Genomic DNA, 18,523 nt, shown 5'->3' on the forward strand with positions numbered 1-18,523 from the left:
TTAATTTATATTTTTAAATAAATTTCATATCACTTTTTAAAAATATATCAATCATTATTTTATTTTTATAAATCTTTTGCATCACAATTTAGTAGAGATTAATACATACTTATTAATATTTTATATATTATAATACAATTAAACATTAATTAGATTACAATTTAGGAATTATTACAATAATATATACAACAATCATTTTATATATTTTTGTTATAATACTTGCCTATCTATTATTTTTATTTAAACTGTAATACAATTATACAAAATTAAATAGCATAAGATAATAATAAAATAAAATAAAATTCATAAACATATAAAGTATTAAATTATGCTTCTCATACAACATTAAACAAATCAAAAGAAAATACACAAGTATGTATTTAAATTTCTTAATTAAAGTGCATAAATTAAAAAAAAAGTAAACTAAATAGTAGAAAGTGAATCTAAGTCATGGCCTTCAGGAATATGACTCCCTTTAGAGGAAGGCTTTACATTTACGGGTGATTCTAAGTCAGGTTTCTGGAATAAAATAAAAAATTAATATAAATAAGTTAAAATCTCAACTAACATAATGCATTCATATGAATAATAGAAAAAAGAAGAAGAAAATAAAAATAAAACAAAAATTTTACACAAATATTTCAACACAACTAAGCATATGATTCTACAAACATTTTTAGAGAATAGATTTTGCACACATTTAGACATAGTCTCACTAAATAAGATATAACCATGATAAAATCACATAGTATGTTCAATTGATGAAAATAAAAGAAAAATTGATCTAGAAACTTTCTGCTGAAATTAATCACATTTGTAGTATATCTACACAATGCATTTCAATATCATTGTTGCACTCATTGCTAATTAAATAATTACAATGTTAAATTTATGTACATCTTCATCAGGCATTATAACAATACCATAAAGCATTATAATTCACCAACATACACTACAAATCATGCGTCAAGCATTATAATTTAGCATCATACACAACAATTCATGCATCAAGCCTTTACACTATAAGCATTATAAAAACACATTTTCCATTACAAAATATGTACGATGCATGTGGTACCATTCACAAGATATATATGATGCATATTTAACAATTTGTCAATTTGTCGATTTACATACATATGATGCACATTACATAGACTCTCTATCATATTATGAATCACTACACATACTCAACTATTTGCCACACATGATTTTCTATACATACAATTTGTCATGCTTACAAGTGTTATTCACAACGATTTGCCATACATGCTATATACTAAGCACAATTCAAGTATCTCATTTAATTAGTACATCAATAATATTCATGTTTATTACACACTCATTAAGCATTAAAATCACTCTATTTCCATTCAAGTAAAAGAACAAGTTTCCAACATAGGGTGGCACCCGACAAAATTCAATCTACGCCCGACATAGCTCGTTTAGAAAACACTCATAGATCTTGGGATGGTTCACAACTATCATGATTTGCATCATGATTGACATGATTTGCATCACACCTAATGAGATAGCAATAAGGAGTTCCCTAGAGCTCCCACACCCGACAAAACTCAACTCACCCAACATAAATGGCATAGAGACATGCAAACTCGATGGTGCCCAGGGAGATGTATCGTGCATTCGGCGTGAATAAAACATAGGGCGTACTTTGCTCTTGGGCTCCACAACGCTCAACAGAATGTGCATGGCACCTGACACCATATCAGAAACTCAAAACCTACAGAATTGCGATTTGCAAATAACAAACCGAAAACATGCATTCATCATTTCAAATTAGAAAAAACTACAAGGTTCTCATAATAAACACGAATAAGACATGAATTACATATAATTACAATTACTCATGCCTTATACCCAAAACACATACCCTTAGAGTTTGTAAAATCAAAAGGCAATCTTGAATCCCTCAAGAGGCTATAAGTTTTAATGATAATAAACAAATTTTTTTAGGAAAACTATTTTAGACAAAGCAAATAGAATATTTAATCTGTAAAATGAAATACATCGGAAGAAACACACAACCTATGTTAATGCTATATTTATTTCTCATAATGAATTTAAATTATCTTTTAAGAGCATTGAATACTTTATCTCTTAACAGACTGAATGAGAAAACTTTTCTTCGAAGAAACCAAAAAAATGCTAAAAATGGAAAGTCAAATCCTTGTGTCAGAAAGAAAGAGAAAGATCCTAAAAATCATGAAAAAATAAACAGGAACTTTGAACATGCCGCATTGCTCTAATTTAGCCACTATTTTCTATCTTACCTAAATGAAATGATGATAAGTAGTTGCCAATATCAGATAAGAGATGGACATCTTCATGCAAATAATTAAATTCTTGCAGCAATGACTAATTTACTTTCTCTCTCTATGATCTCAAAGAGAAGATAGACGAAGAATCGTGAAAAGATTGCTCAACAGTCATTTTCTTTCAAGCTACTATATAAGGGATTCTCAATCAAGAATAGAAGAACGAAAAAGTGCAAAAGAAAAAGATATATAGTAAGAGAGTAACAGGAAGAAAATAAAAGAAGAAACGAAGTGTATACCTTATAGAAAAACTCTGTCATGTACAATTTATTTGTGCTTAAGTTTCATAGCATCACGTCTAGAAGAAACGAAGCTATCCTTGTAACTCTTTTCAAATTTATTTGTAAAGGTTGAGGTTGAAGAGACTTGTTTAAAAGAATACTTGGTGATTGAGCCTAAAGAGGCTTGTTCAAAAGAATACTTGGCATTGAGCCTAGAGAGACTTGTTAAAAGAATACTTAGTGTTTGAACCTGAAGAGGCTTGGCTAAAAAGAATACTTGGTGATTGAGCCTAGAAAGACTTGTTGAAAGAATACTTGGGGTAGTTGATTGAAGAGGTAAATCAAAGAATACTTAGGTTGAGCTAGAAGTGGCTTGTTGAAAGGATACTTGTATCTTGAAAAGGATAACAAAACTCAATCTGGTTGGATTGAGAACTGAACGTAGTCTCTGTGTTTGAGATGAATTAGTATAAAAGATCTGTGCTCCTTTGTCTATTACTTTTCAGTACTTCATTTGTCAAAGTTTTACTACTTCACTGCATTTCAAAAAGCATAAATTTTATATATATATTATTCAACCTCCCTTCTAGTATGTATTTTTTTCTCCAGTAGGGTTTCCATAGGAACCCATAAACAACTCAAAATGTACTAAAAGAATTCATGAAATTAACTAAAAACAATTGCAATTAACATTAATAGGGGAGTTGAAAAGTCATGAAAGAGATGACAAATCACCAACAGAAAATAATAGGGTTTCCTCCTTCATATAACGCATACAACATACAGAGGTTGGAGGCCAACCTCACTACTCGTCAATTACCATACACCGTAGAGTGAGAATTCTCACACCCCTTTACCTTTTTAGCATTGGGTGAAGGACGTAGGTCTTTGGGATAATCTCCTATAGCCTCTTCTCCTCTAGATTTTTTAGAGTGTGAAATGAGAGCATAAGAAGAAAAATTGGTGTATCCCTTTCAATTTTAAAAACTAACAAGGAACACTCATGATTCTATATGGACAAAAATATGGGCCGTAAATTCCCCCTAAATGAAAGAAGTTGGTATGGTGTGCATGTTTAAACTCATTACCAATATGTGCCAACTTACGTCAGCATCGTGTCAATGTAGACTCCCTATGCCCAAGATGTGGTTGTGATGTTGAAACTGTAGAACATGCTCTTCCAACATGTTCTAACTCCATGAAAGTATGGTTTGCTTCCTACCTTTTTATTTGAGTTGACTTTAACCAAATTACTTCTTTCAAAGAGTGGTTGAGAGTCTTTGTACAACATGCAAATGTTGTGGCAACTGTAGACCTGTTGAACACTATATGGTCTATTTGGTTTAGTTGTAATCAATTAGTGTTCAAGGGTAGAGTTATGGCCTTTCAACAAAAATTTGCTAAAGTTAACAATTAGAGACTTAATGCTCAAGAGCAAGCCATTTATAAGAAATCCCACCCAACTACATGGAGAGGGCCTTCAATGAATTCTATTAAAATTAACTTTGATGCATCTGCCAAAAATCAAAAGGGAACAGGAATGGGGTTTGTGGCACGTAATCATGAGGGAACTGTATTAGGGGTTGCCACATGTTTTGTTGAAACAGTGTATAAACCCAAAATTGTAGAAGCACTTTATTATAAGTGGGCCATCCGTCTAGATGGAGAGTTTTGCTTCATTGGTGCAGGCTTCGAGACAGATTGTCTCCAACTCTTTAGTTGCATGAAAATAACCTTTTCTTCCTATAGTAGTTATTTTGAAGGTATTGTTGCAGATTGCAAACTTCTTTGTAGAGAGTTTCAAACACATGAGCTTCTTTTCACAAAGAGAAGGGGTAATAGAGTGGCATATGAGTTCACTAATTTAGCATTTTTGTTAGGAGAGAGATATCGGGTAGATGAAGTGATGGAGACCTCCCTTCCATGGTTGATAATGGCGTCTTGAAGAGGGTCACCTTGCCCAAGATCTAGGCTCACCAAAGGTTAGGAAATGGGATGTTTAAGGTGGAGAAGGGATGATAGGCGTGAGATAGTGAAGGTGGGCGGAAGTGTATGGAAGCTCTATGGAGGCTGGTTCACTCCAAGTGAAGATGGAGGCCACTCTAGGGTTTCACTCTCCAAGGGTGGAGAATGAAGGGGGTTAGCCGAAGTTAACCTAGGGACTAAGGATATGATTTGAGGCAAAACTCTCAAATTCATATAATCCAAAGTATTTACAAGGTGTTGTGCATTGGGTATTTATAAGAGTGAGATACATCTAGGGTTGCATTTGGAGAGTGCATGGCTGACTCACAATGCCAAATGCACTCCAAATGAAATCCAAATTAACCCTAGATGCAACTTGGTGGCCAAGGATGAAATCTTTGGGATTAGTTAGGCTACATCTAGGTGCATGATAAGACCATGCAACCTTTTCCCTCCACTTGGGCCTAAGCCTTTCTAACACCAAAAATAGGTCTAATAGCCACAAAAATACGTCTAGGTTTTTGTTCCCACCCTAATCAAATATCTTAGCCCAAAATTAAAAACCTATGATCTAAAGCACCCCATAATACAAGGGTAAAATGAGAAATACAAAAGAAAATAAATCCTATGACTAAGATACCCCAAAATACAAGGGTAAAATTAGAAATACAAATAAAATAAATTCTATGACTGAAATACCCCAAAGTACAAGGGTAAAATAGGAATAAAATAATAAAATCCTACACTACTCAAAATGGGCCTAGGAGATGGATCAATACTCCACACTCATGATGAGTATGGCTCTAGGCGTGGTATCTCCTTCATTCTCCTCCATCCTCCTAGCCATGGACCTAGTAATGGGTCCAACATGTAGTTTCAAGGGTGGCCCTCCATCATCCCCTCCTTCTTGAAGAGGATTTGACCTCAATTCTTGAAGTTCATCTATGTCATTAGTTCCTAGGAAAGGTGTAAGATCACAAAAATTAAATGAGGAACTAATGCCATAGTTAGAGGGAAGATCTAAAATGTATGCGTTTTCATTAATCTTTTGGAGAACTTGGAAAGGTCCATCTCCCCTAGGGTTGAGTTTTGACATCCTTTGAGTAGGGAATCTATCCTTTCTCAAATGAATCCAAACCCAATCCCCAACTTCAAAAGTCACCTTTTTCCTCCCTTTGTTGTTATATTTGGCATATTTTTGGGTTTGTTTCTCAATTTGGCTCTTGACTTTCTCATGGTATTTCTTTATAAAATCAACCCTTGATACTCCTTCTTTGTGAAACAAAGAAGTAGTATTAGGGAAGGGTAGTAAGTCAAGAGGGGTGAGAGGATTAAAGCCATATACAACCTCAAAAGGGGATAGATTAGTAGTCTTGTGGACTACTCTATTATAGGCAAACTCTATATGGGGAAGACAATCATCCCAAGTTTTCTTATTTCCTTTCAATATGACCCTTAACAATGTGGATAAGGATCTATTTACCACTTCGGTTTGCCCATCGGTTTGTGGGTGACATGTAGTGGAATAGACAAGCTTGGTTCCTAGTTTTTCCCATAATACTTTCCAAAAATGACTTAGGAATTTTGCATCCCTATCGGACACAATAGTCTTGGATAGACCATGCAAATGGACCACTTCCTTGAAGAAAAACTTAGCAATATAGCTAGCATCATCTACTTTGTGGAATGGTATGAAATGAGCCATCTTACTAAAACAGTCCACTACCACAAAGATAGAATCAAATCCCCTTTGGGTTCTTGGGAGACCAAGCACAAAATCCATACTAATGTCAACCCAAGGGGAGCTAGCTATAGGAAGGGGTTTATAGAGTCCATGAGGCATTATTCTTGATTTGGCTTGGAGACAAGTAATGCATTTAGAACAATGCCTTTGGGTGTCTATTCTCATGTGGGGCCAATAAAATTTTGATTTTAAAAGACTTAGGGTCTTATTAACCCCAAAGTGGCCCATGAGTCCCCCTTCATGACTTTCCTTGACCAAAGGCTTCCTAATGGATCCTTGAGGTATGCAAATTTTTCCCATCCTAAAAAGGTATCCCTCAAGTAAGTAAAATCCATCAAAAGGCTTTTGGAGACACTTAGAAAAGATGGATTGAAAATCTTAATCAAGTTCATACAATTCCTTTAGATTATCAAATCCAAGGATTTGAGATCCTAAGGAGAAGAGTAATGTATGCCTTCTAGAGAGAGCATCGGCCTCTACATTATTCTTCCCTTTCTTGTACTTGATAATATAAGGGAATTGTTCAAGATATTCAATCCATTTAACATTCCTTTCATTTAATTTCCCTTGCCCTCTAATGTAATTGAGTGACTCATGATCGGTGTGAATAATGAATTCCTTAGTCACCAAGTAGTGCTCCCAAACTTGGAGGGCTCTAATGAGGGCATACAACTCTTTGTCATAGGTGGGGTAATTCAAGGTGGCGCCATGAAGTTTTTCACTAAAATAGGCAATGGGATGTCCCCCTTGAAGTAGCACGACACCTATGCCAAAACTGAATGCATCACATTCTAGCTCAAAGGTTTGAGCAAAATTTGGAAGGGCTAGAATGGGTGCATTGGCGAGTTGTTCTTTGAGAGTCTCAAAGGATTTCTCTTGGGATTCACCCCAAATGAAAGGAACATCCTTCTTAACAAGTTCGTTAAGAGGGGATGCAAGTGTGGAGAAGTCCTTCACAAATATTCTATAGAAGCTTGCTAAACCATGAAAGCTTCTAACTTCTCCAACACTCTTTGGGGTAGGCCAATCTTGGATGGCTTTTATTTTCTCGGGGTCAACATGCACTGCTTCTTTGCCAACTATGAAGCCCAAGAAATTGACTTGATTTTTGCAAAAGGTACATTTCTCATAGTTGGCATAGAGGTGGTTGTCCCTAAGAATTATTAAGACTTGCCTTAGATGCCCAAGATGTTCATCTAAGGTTTTGCTACACACTAAAATGTCATCAAAGTAGACGATTACAAACTTTCCTATGCAATCCCTAAGAACATGATTCATTAGATGCATGAAAGTGCTAGGAGCATTAGTGAGCCCAAAGGGCATCACTAGCCATTCATACAAACCAAATTTGGTCTTAAAAGCAGTTTTTCACTCATCACCTTCTTTAATTCTAATTTGGCGATAACCACTTTTAAGGTCAATTTTGGAAAATATGATGGTTCCATGTAGTTCGTCCAACATATCATCTAACCTAGGGATTGGGTGCCTATACGTTATTGTAATGTTATTGATGGCCCTACAATCCGTGCACATCCTCCATTTGTCATCTTTCTTTGGCACCAAAAGAACGGGGACGGCACAAGGGCTAAGGCTCTTTTGAACCCAACCTTTCTTCAACAAGTCATCAACTTGAGACTCTATCTCTTTGGTCTCTTGGGGATTAGGCCTATAGGCGGGCCTATTAGGAAGACTAGCCCCCGATATGAGGTCTATTTGATGTTCTATTCCTCTCAAAGGTGGAAACCCACTTGGAACTTCTTGAGGAAATAAATCATCAAATTCTTTCAAAATTTGTTGAACCTCTTGAGTTAGGGACTCAAGTTCATGACTAGTAGCAGCTAGTGTCTCTTTGAAGTAGAGAAGGTATAAAGGTTGTTCACACAAAAGAGTTTTCTTGATATCATTTTTGAGGGACAAATGAATTTTGTGTACAACTTCCTTAGAGGAGACACTAGCCTCTAAGCTTGATACCTTCTCTTCCCTTTCTTCATTCAAGGGAGGATTTTTCTTTTGTTTTTGTTTTTGTCTTTTTTTTTTTGTTTTCTCTTCTTCTTCTCTCTTGGCTTTCATTTTTATTTGGTCCTCACTCACATGTGAAGGTGATAGAGGACACAAAACAATTTTCTTACCTAGGTGATGAAAACTTATCTTATTAGTGAGGCCGTCATGCATGTTTTTTTTATCAAATTGCCAAGGTCTCCCAAGTAAAATATGGCTAGCATCTAATGGCACTATGTCACATAAAACTTCATCTTTATACTTGACAATAGAGATAGGAATATTTACTTGTTGGTCAACTACAATCCCTCCTTCCCCATTGATCCACTGCAACTTGTAAGGTTTAGGATGAGGAAGAGTAGTCAAGGCTAGCTTGTTAACCAATCTAGTACTACAACAATTACAACTAGATCCACTATCCACAATGAGATAACAAGTGTTGTCTAAAACTTTGCATCTTGTGTGAAACAAGTTCTCTCTTTGGGATTGATCTAAGTCACTAGATTGATTACCAAGAAGCCTTCTTACCATTAATAAGTCTCCTTCACATGGGTAAGTTTCTTCCTCGGATGCTAAAACTTCTTCTTCATCACTTGAAGATGAGGAAGTAGCTTCATCAAGGCTACTATAGTGATCTTGGCCCCTTAAAATCATGGTTTTGTTGGTGGGGCATTGTGAAACAATGTGCCCACAGCCAAGACACTTGAAACACTTGATGTCACTTATTTTAGTGTCCTTGGAAGGTGCCTTAAGAGAAGGTCTTTCTTTTTCTTTGTTTTTGTCATTAGGAAAAAGTGTGGAAAAGGGGCCCTCCTTCTTGAAATTCTTGGAATAAGAGTGAGTGGAGTCTTTTCTAAAAGGTTTTCTCTTAAGTTGGTGTTCCACTCTAGAACAAAGTTGAACAAGCTCATTTAAATCTCTATATGTTAAGAGTTCAACTTTGTCTCTTATTTCAAGGTTAAGGCCACTTTGAAATCTTGAAATGGTGGTCCTCTCTTCTTCCCTTATCCCAGCCCTCATCATTAGTAACTCTATAGATTGCCTATACTCTTCCACACTAGATGACCCTTGTTTCAACCTTTGTAGCTTGTCCATAAGCTCACGGTCATAGTATGGAGGAATATGCTTCCTTCTCAAGGCACTACGGAGCTCATTCCAATATTGAATTGGGGGCTCATGGTTTATTCTCCTTTCTTTTTTCTAAGGAGGTCCACCAATACATAGCATGCCCTTGGAAGCTAAGGGTTGCTAAAGAAACCTTCCTATCTTCACTCACTCCATGGCAAGAGAAAAGTTGTTCAACTTTTATTTCCCAATCCAAATAATTCTCAACATTGTCTTTGCCATGAAATGGGGGAAGAGTGATGTTGGGTTCCCTATTGGAAGACTCCCTATGTTTATGTTGCCTTGGGGGGCTTTGATAGTAATCATCATTGTGATGACTACTATAGAAGATATCACTTGGAGGTTGGGTATGATGCCCTTCCTCCTCATGAACACTTGAAGGTATCATATGCCCCTTGCGTTTTGAGGATTTAGGGGAAGTAACTCTTGGTCTTGAACCACTAGCCTCCCCTCCCACAACTAACCTAGCAAAGAACCTTTTTATCTCTTCATTATTTTTCTCATTTTCTTTTTCCCTTTTTCTTAACTCTTCCTCTCTATTTATATTTTCCTCTTCTTTCTTTCTTAGGTATTCCTTTATTTGCCTAAGTTCATCCCTAATACTAGACCTAGTACTACAAGAGTTATGACCATGTACACTAGAATGATCACTCATCTTTGATCAAGAAAAGGTTTTCACAAATTTGTTTTCAAAAAGGTTGAAAAAGGTTTTCACAAAGAGTGAGTGATAAAAGGTTTTCACAAAAAGGTTTTCAAGGTGCAAGATTGGTATGAAAAGGCCTAAGTGTACAAAGTGAACTATCAAAGGGAGGTGGACTACTAGGAATCACTTAATAACCAAACCTTATCAAGTAAAAATCACTAAGCCTTTTCACACTTTTTCTCACAAAATAATTTTCACAAGACTAAGGTGTGTGTGTGCACGGACCCTTAGTAGGCAATTGTAATCCTTCTAAACAAAAATTGAGGCAAAATAAAGACCTAAGCAATTATACTACTAAAAGCTTTAAAACATGCAAAAGGAAAGCATTTAAAGCATATACTAGTCGAATGCCTAGGTGAAGGTTTTCAAATCACCTTCAACTACACGAACTAAAACCAAAATGAAGAGGTTTAAAAATGGCCAATTACAAACCAAGATAAAGAAATAAGGCCCAAATACAAGTGGCCCAAAAGAAATCAAGCAAGAATGAAAAGAAAAAAAATTTAGGTCTTCAACTCCTCCAATTGAGTTCCTTCACAATGAAAAAACTTTGGTTAGTCCTCTCCAAGTGTTTAAACACTCCTTTTGTATAGTGGAAATCCCTCCAAAGAACTAGGTTTGGATTCGGTTCACTCCTCTACTCAAATCCACCAAAGGTTTGCTAGTTTGCTAGATAGGTTCTTCACCTACATTCAAAATGAAACCAACCCAAGAGCAAGAGTCCAAGAAATAAAAATTGAAAATGCACAATTAGGAAAGGCTAAACTCAGAGACAATTGATTGAGACAAAACAAAAAGAGGCCAAAGAAATGACAAACTAAAATTAAGACACAATTAAAAAGGAAGCACACAAAAGAGTAGTCTTAGAATGGATCTAGAATGGATTAGTTGTTTAGTCCACATGATTAAGTCTTTTATGAGATTCGGTCCAACCACATTTAAAGTCTCAAAATAGGTTCAAAATGTCACAAGTCCAACTCCAAAAGAAAAGGTATTGGTCCAAGTCCACAAGTCTAGCAACAAGTCCCTTTTGATTAAAAAAATTTTGATTTTTTTTTGTTTTGTTTCTATTTTCACGTCACTTTGTTTTTACTTTTGGGTCCAAATTCTTTTCTTCAATGTTCAGCCCATTTTTTTGCTTAGGTTTTGCACTTGTGGGTGGAGAGAAAATTAGGTCAAATTTTGAGAAAAAGAGAGGAGGACAAGTGGCGGTTTCTTAGAGGTGTTTAGAGAATCTTTTGAGTGGAAATGGTTTTGTACTATTTAGGACAAGTTGTTTTGTAACAAATTTTCAGCACACCTCTTAGATTCTTTTATGGTTAACAAGCATCAAATATTGACCAAATCAAGTGGAAATGCAAGGAGAGTGGGCGGTCATGCATGTACAAGGAAACATTTACACATGGATATTAAAAAAAATACATGGAACATGCTAGGACTAAATAACATGCATAAATGACTCCTAGATGGCTCCTATATGTCACACCCACTTTATATGATGCATCATGGTATTTTTTTTTGGTTCATGTATTCATGCAAGGTGTTTGGTATACATACATGGAATTTTGTAGACAAAATATAGGAAACACAAGATTTGACAAAACTTAGGTGGATTCAAAAATCAAAAAGCATGTTCATAGCATGTTCTTCATGTTCATATGAGACTTAAACCTAAAAATGGCAAAGCATGGATATCACCTAGCAATGGAAACCTAAAATGTTCAAAGAAGGGTCACAAGATACAAAATATGAACCTCAAAGCATTCAGCCACACACAAAGAAAGACAAAGACCAAATGGAAGACACAAAGCTAGAGGTTACCCTTGATGAACCTTGGCTCTAGATACCACTTGATGGAGACCTCCATTCCATGGTTGATAATGGAGTCTTGAAGAGGTCACCTTGCCCAAGATCTAGGCTCACCAAAGGTTAGGAAATGGGATGTTTAAGGTGGAGAAGGGATGATAGGCGTGAGATAGTGAAGGTGGGCGAAAGTGTATGGAAGCTCTATGGAGGTTGGCTCACTCCAAGTGAAGATGGAGGCCACTCTAGGGTTTCACTCTCCAAGGGTGGAGAATGAAGGGGCCGGGTTAGCCGAAGTTAACCTAAGGGCTAAGGATAGGATTTGAGGCAAAGAAATGCTCTCTCAAATTCATATAATCCAAAGTATTTACAAGGTGTGGTGCATTGGGTATTTATAGGAGTGGGAGACATCTAGGGTTGCATTTGGAGAGTGCATGGCCGAAATTAACAATGTCAAATGCACTCCAAATGAAATCCAAATTAACCCTAGATGCAACTTGGTGGCCAAGGATGGAATCTTTGGGATTAGTTAGGCTACATCTAGGTGCATGATAAGACCATGCAACCTTTGTCATCCACTTGGGCCTAAGCCTTTCTAACACCAAAAATAGGTCCAATAGCCACAAAAATACGTCTAGGTTTTTGTTCCCACCCTAATCAAATATCTTAGCCCAAAATTAAAAACCTATGATCTAAAGCACTTCATAATACAAGGGTAAAATGAGAAATACAAAAGAAAATAAATCCTATGAATAAGATACCCCAAAATACAAGGGTAAAATTGGAAATATAAATAAAATAAATTCTATGACTAAAATACCCCAAAGTACAAGGGTAAAATAAGAATAAAACAATAAAATCATACACTACTCAAAATGGGCCTAGGAGATGGATCAATACTCCACAGTCATGATGAGTATGGCTCTAGGCGTGGTATCTCCTTCATCCTCCTCCATCCTCCTAGCCATGAACCTAGTAATGGATCCAACATGTAGTTCCAAGGGTGGCCCTCCATCATGAAGTCCTATATCAGTTGCACTTGCTAGCAGCATCTGATGTACAACTTTCATCTTTTTCTATGGAGTAATATGACATATTTCTACCTTCAAAAAAAAAATCCGACTTAGCATCCTTTTAACCCAACCTACAGTTATATACGCCTAACTAAGGTTATATTTCCCTTTTCCTAATAATAATAATAATAATAAATAAATAAATAAATAAATTATATTTTGATTTTCATATAATTTAATTAAAAATATAAAAATATAATTATCATAAAATCAACCCTTTAATTTTAGAATAAAACATGTATAATTAATTTAATTGCGAAAACTCAGGGTGTTACAACTTCTTTTAAGACATGGAATGAATGTTATTGAAATTTATAGGTATGAAATATATATGACATGAAGATTTTCTTAAAAAAATTATTAAAGACTATGTCATATAATTTAATTAGTGACTCATTAGTTCAATTTTTGCTCATTGATCCAATACCCTAACTAGTTTGACAACCAATTCAATTTTTAAAATATTTTTTTAATTTAGGAGTCAAATGTCCAACTGCTTAAATTAACTACGGTTACATCTTAATCAACCTTTAACACATTTAGTTTTTTTTTTTTAATTGAATAGATATAGAAAAAAAATAAGGGAATATAAATATAAAATGAGTAAATTTGCCTATAATATACAAAGTCAAAAGATCCCCTCCCTTTCGAGTTGAGTGTGTCAAAGAAGTTTTTTTTTTTTAAAAAAAAAATTATTATTTCATTGTTTATCAACTTTATTTGACTATTTCAAATCCATGGCCTAAATTAATATAGAAACTTGAAACGCATTCAAATGTCAGCAAACAAAGCAAAATGGCCTAAGCCCATGCTCCCAAAAGAAGGAAAAAAACATAATGTGACAGTACCTAAACTGAGCCCAGCCCAACAATAGTTAAAAAATCACAAACAAAAGGCCGAAAACCAAAGGATCATGATATATACACTTTTTTTTATAATTAATTTATAAGTACATCCCTTTTATTAAAAAATAATTAAAATTTTAAAATATCCTTAATTTTATTTTTTAAAATTTTTTAATTTTAGACTCCTAACATTAAATTTCACACTTTTTTAACATATTTCTTTCCCTTATTTTCACATGCATCCCTTTAATTTTTCTTTACCCCCACCTATTTTGATAGGTAATTTTAATTCTTTTAGTTTTTCATTATTTTTTTTCTCTTTCTCTTTCAGTTTTCTCACTTATTTCACTATCCGCATAGTACTCAAGAATAGTGAAAATATTTTTTTCATAACACTAAACTTAATGTTAAGATTTTTTGAGGGGTAAAAAAAAAGGAAGTGTTGGAAGAAAAAATGTGTGTTTAGTTTGATAGAAACTGTTGAGAAAGCTACACGTACTTACAATGTTGTTGTCTATCAATTCTATGATTTAAGTATATATGAAAAAGTGAAAGAGGTGAGAAAATAAGAGAGTAATATAAAAATCGAAAAAACTAAAACTACCTACTGAAATATGTGAAGAATTAGAGGAAGACAAAATGATACATGTGAAAATTGAAAAAGAGAAAGAAAGAGGTGTGTGAAAAGAAAAAAATAGTAAATAAAATGTTAAAGATGTAAAATTAAAAATTTAAAAATAAAAAAATATATAAATATTTTAATTTAAAAAAAAATAAAAGAGGTGTACTTATATATATAAAAAAAAAGTATATATCATTTAGCCAAAACCAAATCTTTACCGGTTGAACCAAAAAGGCAGTGAGTTTTTTTCTCAACCCCTCATGAAATATACAATCTAGAAAACATTTTTTTATTTATAAATATAATTCACATAGCGGGTTAAAATTAATAATTTAAAATTAAATATTATTTTAACATAAATAAAAATCTACGAGAATCAAACTTGGAATTACAAAATGGATCATTCGAATTCTAAGACAGACCTTATATCACTGAATAAAAAAACTTAGTTATGTAATTCATGAGACTAACACTAGACCAATGCAATTATTTGTCTAAAGTTTTACACAAATAATATATGCTATTTTTAATTATTATATAAACGGATTCATACAATTTTATTAGCAATTCATTGATTTGACTATTAATCCAATTACTACTAAAGCAAGAGGGTCTAAGAGAAAATTGTAATAATTCAATTTTATTTAAAAAATGTCAAATTTGAAAAAAAAAAACATAGAGAAGATATAAAAATTTGTTATTAGAAAATAAACGTGTTAAAAAAACATGAAACAAGAAAAAGAGAAAAAAATCAAAAAGTAATAAAAAGAAATTGAACATTAATTAAAAAAATAAAGACAAATTATATTATTGCTTCTATTTCGAGTATGAACCCAATATTCTTTATTTTGGCCTCCTCTCTTTTTCCTTTTTTGCCCAACAAAGTTACATAGCATGCAACACTCTCCACTAGGAATGGCAACGAGGCGGGTCGGGTACGGGTTTCATGATACCCGTTCCTGTCCTTGCGAGCCAAATCCATCCTCGTCCCCGTACCGGTATGTGATTTTCATTCCCATTCCTGTCTCTGTCGGATGTCAGCTATACCTGTACTCGTTAATTTTTTTATTTTTTATTTTTTGTAAAAAAAATATAATATTTTTAAATTATTTTTTTTATTATATTATAATTATAATTAGGTTATTTCTCTATCTCATATTATAATAAATAACACACAAAAAATATTAAAATCCTTTAATATAATTAAATTGAAAGTGAGTATTAAATTAAAAATGAAAATAAGGATAGGTACGGGTACGGGTACGTGGTAGGTAAGTACATACCCGTACCCGTACCCGTACTCGATCAAATCAGGTATTCCCCGTCAAAGTCGGGACGGGTTCGAGTATTACCCGTGGGTAGTTAGAGAATCAATAAATCTCCCTTGATTACGGATCCTATAATCATGGATGATCATGAGAATCATGATATGAATTAGTCAATCCCTATAGTTAAGCTATTCCATATTTTAGACTTTAATGTAATCAATAATTGTCATTATTGTAGAATCATTGCTATAATGACTAGCATGATTATAGGATCAGCTACTTCTCTTTTTACTGTATATATTCAGGTATTCACACATGTAACATATGAAAGTGAATATACAATATTCAGTTTTCTATCTTGGTATCAGAGCTTTTACGCCTTGAAGGCTCTTGATCCGAAAAACAAACCATGTCATCCGCTGCCAATTCCAACCCCAAAAATGACCTTCCATCCACTGTATCTGTCAAGCTGGACAGAGACAACTTTCCCCTATGGAAATCACTGGTATTACCTATCATCAGAGGTGCCAGGCTCGATGGTTACATGTTAGGGAAAAAGGAGTGCCCTGAAGAATTCATCCTTGCTGCAGATTCAATCAGAAAGACCAATCCTGATTTTGAAGACTAGCAAGCAAGTGATCAACAACTCCTTGGTTGGTTAATGAATTCAATGACTGCTGACATGGCAACACAGTTATTACACTATGAAACCTCAAAACAACTTTGGGATGAAGCTCAAAGTCTAGCTGGTGCTCACACAAGGTCACAAGTTACTTACCTTAAATCTGAGTTCCATAGCACCAGAAAAGGAGGCATGAAAATGGAAGATTATCTGTCCAAAATGAAGAATCTGGCTGATAAACTCAAACTTGCAGGACATGAAATCTCAAATTCTGATCTACTCATTCAAACTCTGAATGGTTTGGATTCTGAATATAATCCAATAGTTGTCAAATTATCTGATCAAACTACACTCACTTGGGTTGATCTACAGGCTCAATTGTTGACCTTTGAAAATAGAATTGAGCAACTAAACAACCTCACCAACCTAAACCTCAATGCAACAACAAATGTGGTTACCAAAGCTGATCACAGGGGCAATAGGTTCAACACAAACAGCACCTGGAGAGGTTCCAACTTCAGAAGTTGGAGAGGAGGCAGAGGAAGAGGTAGACCATCTAAGCCTACATGCCAGGTCTGCAACAAGATGGGACATACAGCAATGTACTGCTACTACAGGTTTGACAAAGCCTACTCAAACTCTAATAATTCAACAGACAATGAAAAACAAGGACCTCCTAATGCCTTCCTAGCTTCTCAAAACTCTGGTCGAGACTATGACTGGTACTTTGATAGTGGTGCAAGCAACCATGTCTCACACCAAACAGACAAGATTGGTGATCTAACTGAACATCATGGTAAGACTTCTCTAGTTGTTGGAAATGGTGAAAGGTTACAAATTGCTGGAACTGGTTCCTCAAAACTTAATTCTATCAACTTACATGATGTTTTATATGTGCCAAATATTACCAAAAACCTATTGAGTGTGTCCAAACTAGCTGCTGATAATCATATTCTTATTGAGTTTGATGCAAATTTTTGCTTTGTGAAGGACAAGCTGACAGGGAAGGTACTTCTAAAAGGGAAACTTAAGAATGGATTGTATCAACTCTCAGAAAAAGAAAAAGACCCATGTGTTTTTGTATCTGTCAAAGAAAGCTGGCATAGGAAACTTGGACACCCTAATAATAAGATCTTAGATAAGGTCTTAAAAGACTATAATGTCAAATTATCACCTAGTGATAATCTTAGCTTCTGTGAGGCTTGTCAGTATGGCAAGCTGAATTTTTTACCTTTCAAATCATCTTCCTCTTATGCTCAGGATATCCTTGAATTAATCCACACTGATGTATGGGGTCCTGCACCAATAATATCATCATCTGGTTTTAAATACTATGTCCATTTCATTGATGATTTCACTAGGTTTACATGGATTTATCCTTTAAAACAAAAATCAGATACTGCTCATGTCTTTATCCAGCTCAAAAATATGGTAGAAAATCAGTTCAACAAAAGGATTAAAACAATTCAGTGTGATGGTGGTGGTGAATATAAAGCTGTTCAGAAGCATGTTATAGAAACAGGGATACAATTCAGAATGTCATGTCCATATACATCACAACAGAATGGCAGAGCTGAAAGAAAACACAGACACATTGCAGAACTTGGGTTGACACTGTTGGCACAAGCTAAAATGCCTCTGAGTTACTGGTGGGAAGCATTCTCCACTGCAACTTTCATTATAAACAGGCTGCCCTCACCAGTAACCCAAAATAAAAGCCCTTATTATGTTCTATATAAAAAGGAACCCGACTACAGCTACTTAAAATCATTTGGATGTGCCTGCTACCCTTGTCTCAAGCCTTATAATCAACACAAGTTGCAGTTCCACACAACAAGATGTGTGTTCTTGGGCTACAGTAATTCTCACAAAGGGTACAAATGTGTCAATTCTCATGGTAGAATCTTCATCTCAAGACATGTTGTTTTCAGTGAAGATCACTTCCCGTTCCATGATGGTTTTCTTAATACAAGAGTTCCTTTAAAAACACTAACTGAGAATCCATCTAGTTATTTTCCATTGCGTGTTACAGGTCCATCACTTAGAGAAGACATTGTTCCTTCTAACAATGACTTCCACATTGAACCAGAACCACTTGGGAACCCAGAAGCTTCCAATGAACAGCTTCAGGAGAATGTTACTGAACCTGCTGACTTAGACACGAACACAGGTCTTCCTGAGGCACCTGCTGAATTAGA

General features: G+C 34.7%; 1 protein-coding gene and 1 long non-coding RNA gene across 4 annotated transcripts; one reads left to right on the forward strand and one right to left on the reverse strand.

The window, feature by feature from the left end:
* Positions 1–281: 281 nt before the first annotated feature.
* On the reverse strand, positions 282–2,156 carry LOC114914896 (uncharacterized). Of its 3 annotated transcripts, none has more exons than XR_014428631.1 (3): positions 2,047–2,156; positions 1,584–1,715; positions 282–519 (listed from the first exon to the last, which is right to left on the reverse strand). It is a non-coding gene; the product is annotated as an uncharacterized LOC114914896 (long non-coding RNA). The 3 variants fall into 3 exon arrangements; XR_003805304.2 differs by lacking the exon at positions 2,047–2,156 and adding an exon at positions 1,892–2,040; XR_003805305.2 differs by lacking the exon at positions 2,047–2,156 and adding an exon at positions 1,892–2,040 and having other exon boundaries at positions 1,584–1,741.
* A 14,372-nt stretch (positions 2,157–16,528) lies between these two features.
* LOC145950912 (uncharacterized) lies at positions 16,529–17,469 on the forward strand. The gene is made up of 2 exons (XM_083062821.1): positions 16,529–17,121; positions 17,316–17,469. The coding sequence occupies exons 1-2, from the start codon at positions 16,545–16,547 to the stop codon at positions 17,354–17,356; spliced, it is 618 nt and encodes a 205-aa protein (XP_082918947.1). The 5' UTR covers positions 16,529–16,544; the 3' UTR covers positions 17,357–17,469.
* The last annotated feature ends 1,054 nt before the right edge of the window (positions 17,470–18,523 follow it).

This window comes from Cajanus cajan, chromosome 8 (genome assembly GCF_000230855.2).
Source record: "Cajanus cajan strain Asha chromosome 8, NIPB_CcT2T_4, whole genome shotgun sequence".
Lineage (NCBI taxonomy): Eukaryota > Viridiplantae > Streptophyta > Magnoliopsida > Fabales > Fabaceae > Cajanus > Cajanus cajan.

Coding starts and splice junctions, on each gene's coding strand:
- LOC145950912 (XM_083062821.1), top strand. CDS start 16,545: ATGAAGAATCTGGCTGATAAACTCAAACTTGCAGGACATGAAATCTCA. Junction 17,122..17,315: donor TGATCTAACTGAACATCATG/GTAAGACTTCTC, acceptor TGCTTTGTGAAG/GACAAGCTGACAGGGAAGGT.